Here is a 9,806-nt window from a genome sequence, read left to right on the forward strand (position 1 = left end):
TTTGACATAAGGATGGTTAATGTTCCTCAATATACATTGATTCACAATCCCCTAACACTTGAGCTTTTTAAGAAAGTGGTTGTCGTGGTTGTTTGACATGATATCAAAGAAGATACTGTTAAAACACGGTGGATGTGGCAAAAATACCACCAGACATTTCATGGGTAGCTCACTAGGTCATCCCATCATCATAATAGCCGAGGAACTTCACAATCAATCCAATCCGCGATCAACCATTGATTACTCCCACTCATCATGTTGGTCACACCAACTAACAAATAGGGTGGGCAATTCAAATAAAAACTGCCAACCATCCAAGTAAAATGAATACATGCGGCCCACCATGTCCCGCACGCTTGCAAGGTTGCCAGGAGCGTTGCATGCTTTATATAACCGTGAACCAACATACAAGGGCACCAAATGGACCCTCCAGATTCACCGTCCGTACAACCAGCATGTGATGTCCTCCCAGGCACAAGACAATACGTTCTCCCGTGATTTTATAAAAAAAAAAAAAAAACTTGCACGTTCTACCTTCCCATCGTATATTAAAATAATAAGACGACAATATTCTCTTTACACATCCTCTAGAAATGATCACACACCATTCTATCTACCGCAAGACATCCGACCCATACAAACAGTGGGCCACACGACGAAGATGAACTGGAGATAATTACAGACTGACCCACAAATCCAATAGACTACATTGTCGAAATCCATGGGAGGCCATATGAGGAATATATGTTCGCAGTTCTCAGGGCAAAAGCAGTCTTCCTGCATGGCCCACCTTTCGTATGGATCCGATGTACTGCAGAACTGACACATTGGCGGGAAAGACATACAGTGCCTGTATCAGATAACAAATTTCGAGCCTCCCGTACAAACTGAACCCAGATATACCATATACAAAGCAGGCAAGTCTTCTTTTTATTACTTTCCATGCATGGAATATATAAAAATTACCTGGAAGGGCCCGCCTTCTTTAAAAATCCCTTTTCCCAATCTCTCTCCTCCCTCCTTTATCCTGTACACGAGCATAGGTTAGCATGATGGAGATTCGGTGCTAAAGATAGTCTCAATCATTACCAAGCTCTTTTCCATCAATGGAAAAGCATTTTTAGACACCCACCATGCAAATGCTCTTGAAAAAGTATTGCTGCAATATGGTGAGAGTTTGCCACCGTCGGCCCAATGGCGACGGCCAACCGACAATCGAACGGAAAGGTTCACCAACCAATTGATGGGTCCCACATATTGGATTAAATCACACACGCACCGTTCTCAACTGTCAAAATCATGACATCCATGATGGACGATGGAGCATAGCCCAAAAATCCCGCTGATCGGAGATGAACCCTATGGGGGGACCCTGGGGTCAATCCATGCAAGGACATCAGGTAGTTGGCGTGACTGACAGATGAGGCCCGCGATAAGACGGCGCATGCGCATGCGTGCTCATGCTAGAGACATTAGCAAATCACTTGTCAATGGTTTAAGGGACCCGCTGAGTGAAAAAGAGGAGCAATAAGGTGGAGTCACTTTGCACCGAATTTCACGTGCAGCCACTGTTGAAAACCATAGGATCTTCGATCACACAATTATTTCTATGTATGATTCACCACCTAAATGCAGTTAGGATAAAGGTGACCTCCAGCTTCACAAGGTCAGTACCCCACTCCTATGCTGGTCAAGTTAGCCAACACCAATAATTCAATGCAAGTGACTTCACCAAAAGGCAAATTGGTCTTACTGCTAATGAAAATCATTAAAAGAAAAATCCTCACAAAGAATCATTTGCATAAGCACTTGCGTGTGGAGCTAAAACTATCATCTTGACTAGCTCAATGATTTAAGATGGTTGTTTTTAAATCACAGCCTTGATTGATTTGAGATGGTTACATTTTACATGACCCTGATTGATTTTGAGGTGGTTCTTAACAGGCAACAGTTTCCAACGTGTCCTTCCTGTCTCCATGTCTATCAAATGGTTCAAATCCATAGGGGGACACCTCAATGGCCCTAATAGTCCTCACCAGCACATGCGCTCCGCATCCAAGACGTATAAAAAGTGGCCCCCACCACTGACAATGAAAATCTAGGGCAAAAATCAAGCCATTTCAATCACAAGTCGACCCACATGTGAACACTGAATCAGACCTTCAGCATCTGTTGTTTTCAAACCGTCGGCCAACCTAATAATTGGACTGGCATGACTTTTGCACCCAGTGATCCTCATGGTGGGTCCCAACATTTGCAATGAATCAGATGCCGTACATAATTGACATGCTGGCCTCTACTGGACTTGATCTGTGTGATATCCCTAAACTTTATTCTAAATACTCTCTAAAAGCATGCTACCATACTGTGTTCTGCAACAACAATTTCCAATGTACAATTTCAGGATATTGTAAAACTACATACCTTCTCATTGCCCATGAGACAATATTCCGATGACTTCCGTCTCTGCCCAAATACCGATAGAAGCTCTCATGGAGTGGTGCAATACCATCCCTAACTGTAAGCACTCATTCCGTATATACGGGCTCCGAAAGCTCGAACAGCATTCTTCATCCAACAAAATCACGCAGCAGTTGCCCACCGATGTCCCTTCCGAAGTGTCGGTTTTGGGGTTCAAAACCACCCATCACATAGGTGTTGCCATTGTCTTCAAGGCTGAAATGAGCAATGCCGACTGGCATTGGTTCCGATAAGCAAACCCCATTATTTTGGCGGAGCCCTAAAGTGAGAGAAACACCGCCACTTCCACTGGCGATGCCTGCGTCAAGTCCAATACTTTGTTGATGGTTGACAATATTGCTGAATGCAAAGTTCATTGATTCATCACCATAGTTCGGTACAGGTGGAAGTTCATTCCTGCACCGGTTTGGAGGCAGGTCTTGGGTTTTTTGTGAGGTGGTGTTTTGTGGTTGTTTATCAGAAGGGATTGGTGGGGCAAGTGGCAGCTCTCCTTCTTTGTTGGCATTTCCATCCTCTCTTTCTGAATTTTTCTGAGTTTGTCTCATTTCAAGTGAGTGTATCTCTTCCACCATGGGCTTCCAAAGTCTCACTCTGGCATTGATGAACCAGTTCGAAACCTGCCCAAATCACATTTCATCATTCTAATTACCATTTCATTTCATCTAGATAATAGAAAATACATCAATAAGCCTCATGCAACACCACATGTCAGCATCAGAAAGGCTCGGTAGGTCTGAGATCCAATCCATCCATCAGAAAGGCACCACTAAATTGATGCTCTAGCAAGAATCCGGTTGTGGGCCACAGTTTGCAATACAAGTGTGCAATTGTGAAAAAACTGGCTGAAGTTTTCTAACGCATCCACCTGTTTCCAATATCAGAGCCCACATGCTGAGTGGACCAGATCTCTTTTTTGGGGAAACATGAAGGTTGGAGCAACCTGATGGGATCCCGCACCTATGCACCATGCCTGTACATGTGTTGCGTGTATGTGTAACAAAGCTCTAGAATAGAATTCGTTAGTACTAGTAGTCAGGGAAAAGTAAAATTTAGAACATCCTTTCTCAAGGCAGGAAGGACAGAAGAAACAGCCCATTGTATCTTATAATAATTAAACCATTCAAAGAATGCTTCCAAAACCACCTCAGGTAGATCAGCATTCTTCTAGGAGGTGAGACATTAGGTTAAAACCATAATGTAGTAACATTCCAAAATATTTGTGTACCTGATTTCTGGTAAGACCCGTTTGTTTTGCCAACATTTGCTTATCAGTATCAGTTGGATATCTGAAAAATGTAAACAAACAATCAGGACCCATATAACACAGCAGAAAAATCCAACCCAACAAAATTCAAATGGCTTCAATGTCCAAGATATCCCGCCCCGGACCTTATGTGTGTTTGAAGTAAAGACTAAGAACTTGCATCATAAAACATAACTACTTACGGATGCAGGAAGTGTTCAAACAACCACGCCCGAAGCACAGCTACTGCTCGTTCGGGAAGCCCTCTTTGGGGTCGCCAGACATGTGGTTGGTCAAGAATACTTGGGTTGTGAGCTGCTTTTTGGTGCCGAAGGCCTTGATCAACAAGCCCAAACCTTGGAGACTCTTCTTTGCTTGTAAAGCGGAGTTGGTCAGTGATGGCATTTCTCAAACATCGGAACTGCTTCGACATGGCCCTGAGGGCAAGGAAAGTGTATGGGGCTGCAGTACTAACCCCAACTATAGACTCGAATGACGCAACTACTGCCTGCATTTGCTGGTAATACTGCTTGTATCTCCGATATGCCTACAACGAGAAGAAGAAGAAAAAAAACGAAGAGTATAAATCATTCATTTGACTCTTAAGGGACAAGATTCCATCCATTCGATCTACAAAAAGCTCTCAGTAGTGGAAAATGGAGCAAAATTTCCACATTGATTAGAAGAAGTCATACTGCCATCATTTTTTTAGGTGAAAATGAAAGTAGAAACATGTTAGCACAATCACTCGTGCCTCTTTTCAACAAATGCACTCTACAGAGGTATTTAACATTCTATATCCAGCTAGAGATCCAGACATAAGGACCATCATGTCACTTATAACAAGCTGTAAGAGGCTAACATCATTGTAGATGTTGTCTATGAATGATAATCCTAGAGGTATAATAATTTTTTTGATTTTTTTAATAAGCAAAAAAGAGTCAAGCTTATTGGATTCTCAGTACCGTAAGAACCATGTCTACTTACACTCTTATCATATATTCGTACAATTCCTTTTTGAACCTTAGCAGCAAGGTATTCCATAACCATTACCATGTTTCAGACTTTTTTCCGTAAAGCGTACTGGTTAACACCATTACATAACCATTTTGGAATACCTTGCTTAGGAGGCAAAGATAAAAGGGTAAATAGAAAGAAAGAAAAAAGCAGTGAAACAGTTGACCATTACCAGCAGAGATCTTGGTCAATCGCAGGTGCACTTTCTATGCGTGGATGACATCCAATCTGTCCATCAGATGGATTATTTCATTTTACCCCTTGGAGGCTAGGACCCAAAACTGAGGCCAACACAAAACTCAGGTGGACCACAACACGAAACAATTTTAGAGGGGATGCCCCCACCATTTTATTTATTTTTTTGCATTTGGGTGCGGGGGAATACAATCCAGGTCATCCAGACGCTTCCTCTGGTGCGGATGAAGGGTTGTGAAAAAAGTGATGCATTTTTACAACTTAGGTGGGCCCCGGAGTCACGGGGGATCCCATCCCAACTTATTTCTGTGCATTAGCACACCTTAATCATGGATGGGGATGATTTTTGGATGTCATTCATACATCACAATTCACATGGACCCACATCAGCTTACAGTGGTACTGGTACCTCTGGGGTGAGATCCATAGATGAAATGCTATGGAAGATGGTATCTTTTGCACTTCACAAATTACAAAAATTGACAGGGTAAAAGGACTCTTTCGAATTGACTGCTGGAGTTCTGCTTCACTAGTTAGACGAAACACCACTTGGATGTGTGGAAATCCACTCCAAGGTGTATCAGCCATGGGGGCAGTCCTCAAGCTGTTGAGGAAGAGAAGTAAAAGCAGTTTGCCTCACCATGTAACCAACAAGCTCAAACAGTGACCAAAAGTGCTGCATACCTCCTGAGTGATTTTTCACACCAAAACAGTGAGTCAAAAGACTCACAATTACCAGATCTTGCTCTAATAATCCAATGAAAGGTAGTAGAGGGCGTTACTCCAAGTTTCACATTCATGCAGTAAGAATTCATGCAGTAAGAATAGGAAAGATCGCAAGCCACACCTAGTAGGTACATATGGTCTCAAGCATGCCAACCATGGACAACGCATCATGGTGAGAAACACATTATCAGGTGATTGTAAGTCACCCATACCAACTAAATTTATCGATGCAAGCTCTATTGGCACACACACATGCAAACAATAAGCCCATGGTGTCAAAACGACCAAGGCATCCCCATCCCAAATGGGGTATCATTCTACCCACACATATGATGAAGGGGATATTACCCCGGGTTGGGTGCAGGTTGGGTTGGGCGGGGTTGAGGGTCAACCAGAGCCCAACCCGACCACAAAAAGACCCAACCCACAACCCAACCTGACCTGAGGCATCCAACCAAACCCAACACGAATTGCCCTATACTAAACCCTAACCTGATCAAACATGTCCCACAGTTGCTCAACCCAAAGCCAACATGATTTCCAGTCAGCTGTTCTCCAACCCTAAGATGACCCAACAACCTAGACAACCCAACCCAAACTCGGGATGGGTCAGTTGGGTTTGGGTTGACCCCAATCCAAGTTGCAGCCCGAACACCTGTGAGATCTCATCCAGATGTCCCACATACCAAAGTGATCGACACTTGCAATAACAACTCAAAAATTCTCAGGGTAATATTATCATTGTAACTTTTCTAAACTCTCATAATCACAACTTACTGAACCAACCCTCAAAACCAATGAGAATAAATGCAACAAATCAAGTCCAGTTGCATGAATGTATTGCAAAAACAATGAATTAACAGTCCAACAAATGGAGGTAATATTAACGTCCACAGAATGAATACAATCACATAGACTAGAAGTCTTGACATTAATAACGATAGGGAGAGAGAATGATTACGAAGGGATAAGGGAGCAAAAGTTATGTTAGACAGGTGTGGTCCTACAGTTGTTTTCCTGGAGCCACTTTAATGTGGACCATCGAAATTGCAATTCTATCTCAAAAAGCATTGCCATTTTTAAAATTCACTAAGCAGATGAGAACTTCAATGGATAACTAGTGACTCATGTTCATCCCGACCCTACTCATACTTTTTGTAACCTCTTTATCTTCTACAGAATTCAAACCTCCCAAGGATTCTAGAATTTTCCATCATTGTCACCTGCCCCATGTCTTTTTGATAAAGTCAAAAAAATGGTCCCTACGCTCATCTTGAAATCTGATCTTGGTGTATTGAAATCCATTTACATTTGGGGTTTTAAACGACTTGAAGATATTTCATCTCGTTGCTGCCCCATGTCTTTCTGATGAAGTTGAAAAATAGTCCCTACCCTCATCTTGAAATCTGATATCGATGTATTGAAATCCATTTACATTTGGCGTTTTATAGGACTTGACAATATTTCCATCTCCTAATTCCATTAGGCTCATATATGATCACCGCATGCAAACATGTAAAATTCTCCTTCCTTTTTAATGACATTTAGAATTCATCGGCACCTTCAACTTCTTATCATCTGAATATTTGATACGCCGATGTGTTGATAGGGCCATACTAGACATTCTAAACTGCCTAGCAACTCAAAAACCAAAATAACTCCACACATGCATTCACCCAAATAAGAAGATTAGTTGATTCAATATCGCCTACACACAATCGCATTTAGGGGCGAGATTGACATATTCTTTCATTTGAATTGATGCGTAGTGCCTGTTTAGAAGTTGAACTACTCCTAGAAGAATAAGATAAAAGACATTCCATAAAAGGCATTCTAGAAAGAGAAACTCAAAGCTTCATGGGTTCCACAAAATAGGGCGTAACTCCTGAAATGTTAATTTATTTCATACAATTCAAAGGCCGCAATTGAAAATCACTGCATAAAAGTGAGAAATTTCTTCCTAAAAGTGAAATGGGGTGGATCTGGCGGAAAATGGGATCTGCAGAATCTCACCTCCATCATGGTAGAAACAGTATCTCATTCAATTATAAACGATTTCAAGATTTCAACCACGGTAAATCAGTAACGATAAACAGCAGTTCAACACTGATTCTGCAGCAATTCCACAACCACCAAACACACCCAAAAACCAGAAATGCAATCAAATGGATTATGCTTGAGATTTTATCATGATAAGCTGTGCGTCCAATCGCTTGAACATGTAAAATTCAGCAATTTATCTTTAATTTGAAGAACCCAACTCAAAATCATGCTATAATCAATCAATGAAGCTTCCATCTGTAACCACAATAGCAAAATCCCATGCACTGCATAACAAGAAAGCAAGACAAAACACATGCAGATATCATATCATCTTATCTATCATGCCCTCATGCAGAATAATCTACTGATCATGTGAACCACCAATAACAATAAGAAACGTGGCAAAAAAGTTGCCATCCAGACCGTTCATCTGAAGCGCTTATTGTGGATGGGCCACTTATCCAAAACTCATGTGAACCAAAAAAATCATAGATATCAACGTATTGCTGACCATTCAACGGTTAAGATCATATCAACAGTGGAATTTATGGTATGTGCCCCACAAACGGCAGCCTGCACAAGATGAACGGCCAGGTTTGCGCAGCAAGCACCCCACACAATGAATCTGGCTCCGAAGGGGTGCACATGATAAGCGGAGGTGGGCCATGCGCAGGTTAGTCACCACTGTTACACCAGGCATACCTCATCCAGCATCGAGAATAGCCTCGTCTTCCGCCTCCGATCGTCACTGATCCCCGCCGCACCATCGGAAATTCCCGCACCTCCCAAGCTCTCCATCTCCCGATCGTCTTCCATCGCCGAATCTCCACTGCTCCTATCAACTACTCCCTGGCCCACGTTGCAGAACTCCTCCAGCAGCTGCCTGGCCGGCTCCAAGAATCTCGACCCCTTCAAGACCGCCGCGTAGCCCGTGAAAGGCCCGAGCGGGACTGAGCTCCTCGACATCATCTCCACGCGAGGCCCGCAATTCCCGACGCCCTTCTGATCGAAGATCGCAGCCGTCGAAGGAAGATCGGAAGACCGGTTCGGGTACTCGGAAGAAGAAGATAAAGATAGAGACAGCCCCTGCGCGGACGGAGCAGGATCATGGGGTGCGTAGGATAAGGCGGCCTGTGGCGCAGGATAAGACTGGCAGAAATCCCTGATGGATTGAGCTTGGGTCTGTTGCGATGTATAGAAGAAAGGGTTGGAGATGTCTTCTGGAGCGCACGGATCTAAGAAGATGTGAGAGGAAGAAGCAGCAGCCACAGCTGCTGTAGAAGACGACAAAAGGCCGCTTCCCATCCCAACAAAGCCCATGAAATTCAGGCCCTCTTCTTTTACGAGTGGCTGGGGGTGGAGAGTGGGAGCAGTGTCGGGGGTGGCGCAGGTTAGCATGGGGGAAGACAGGAGAGTTGGGTCGTAGAGAGGGAGTAATCCTGCGCACCCTCCGGCTTGCGCTGCTGCTGTCTCACGGAGCTTGTCTCGTCGGCTTTGTTGCGGGACGTGGAACGTCGCAAGTTCGAATCCTTGCGACATCTGCGACTCTGAAGAAAAATAGATCTCTTTTATTTATTTTTTTATTATTGTTTTGTTTTTTGCTGGTTTGGATGGAGGAAGAGAGAAGAAGACGAGAAGGCTAGGAGAGAATGGGAAATGGAATTTATGGAGAGAGAGAGAGTGAGTGAGAGAGAGAGAGAGAGGATGAAAGGAAAGGTAATGATGCCCGGCTGCAAAGCGAGCAGCTGACAGTGAGTTTTGCAGCAGTCGACGTAGGGTTTGGGATGGGAAACCCGAACTACTGGATGAACACGAGGAAATCTACGGTCCTCGTGAATCGGGACATGGATTCCCTGCTCACGCACCCGGTCAGTGTAATTCAGACCCTTTTTTTAATGATCCTGACGGTTGAACTTAAGTCCCCACCATCGATGTTTGCTCAAGTAAAATGATATGGATCGGAATATCTTGACCGAACAATGATTCACTTTATTTTTCTGAAACGTTTCCACATTTTTTTTTATCGTTTTCGTTTTATAACAAAAAAATAAATCGAGGCTTTTGAACATCATATGTACTACTAAGGCCTGGGCCGGCCTGA

The 9,806-nt window shown here is 43.3% G+C and overlaps 1 protein-coding gene across 2 annotated transcripts; it reads right to left on the bottom strand.

Annotated features, from left to right (window-relative positions):
• Nucleotides 1-510: 510 nt before the first annotated feature.
• On the bottom strand, nucleotides 511-9,484 carry LOC131243847 (BEL1-like homeodomain protein 9). 2 transcript variants are annotated; one of them, XM_058243462.1, is made up of 6 exons: nucleotides 8,408-9,484; nucleotides 3,928-4,271; nucleotides 3,707-3,767; nucleotides 2,425-3,098; nucleotides 967-1,027; nucleotides 511-819 (listed from the first exon to the last, which is right to left on the bottom strand). In XM_058243462.1, exons 1-4 carry the CDS (start codon nucleotides 9,242-9,244, stop codon nucleotides 2,571-2,573), a joined length of 1,770 nt encoding a protein of 589 aa, XP_058099445.1. In that variant the 5' UTR covers nucleotides 9,245-9,484; the 3' UTR covers nucleotides 511-819; nucleotides 967-1,027; nucleotides 2,425-2,570. The 2 variants fall into 2 exon arrangements, with proteins under 2 accessions (XP_058099445.1, XP_058099444.1); XM_058243461.1 differs by having other exon boundaries at nucleotides 511-1,027.
• Nucleotides 9,485-9,806: the final 322 nt, after the last annotated feature.

This window comes from Magnolia sinica, chromosome 4, assembly GCF_029962835.1.
Source record: "Magnolia sinica isolate HGM2019 chromosome 4, MsV1, whole genome shotgun sequence".
NCBI lineage: Eukaryota > Viridiplantae > Streptophyta > Magnoliopsida > Magnoliales > Magnoliaceae > Magnolia > Magnolia sinica.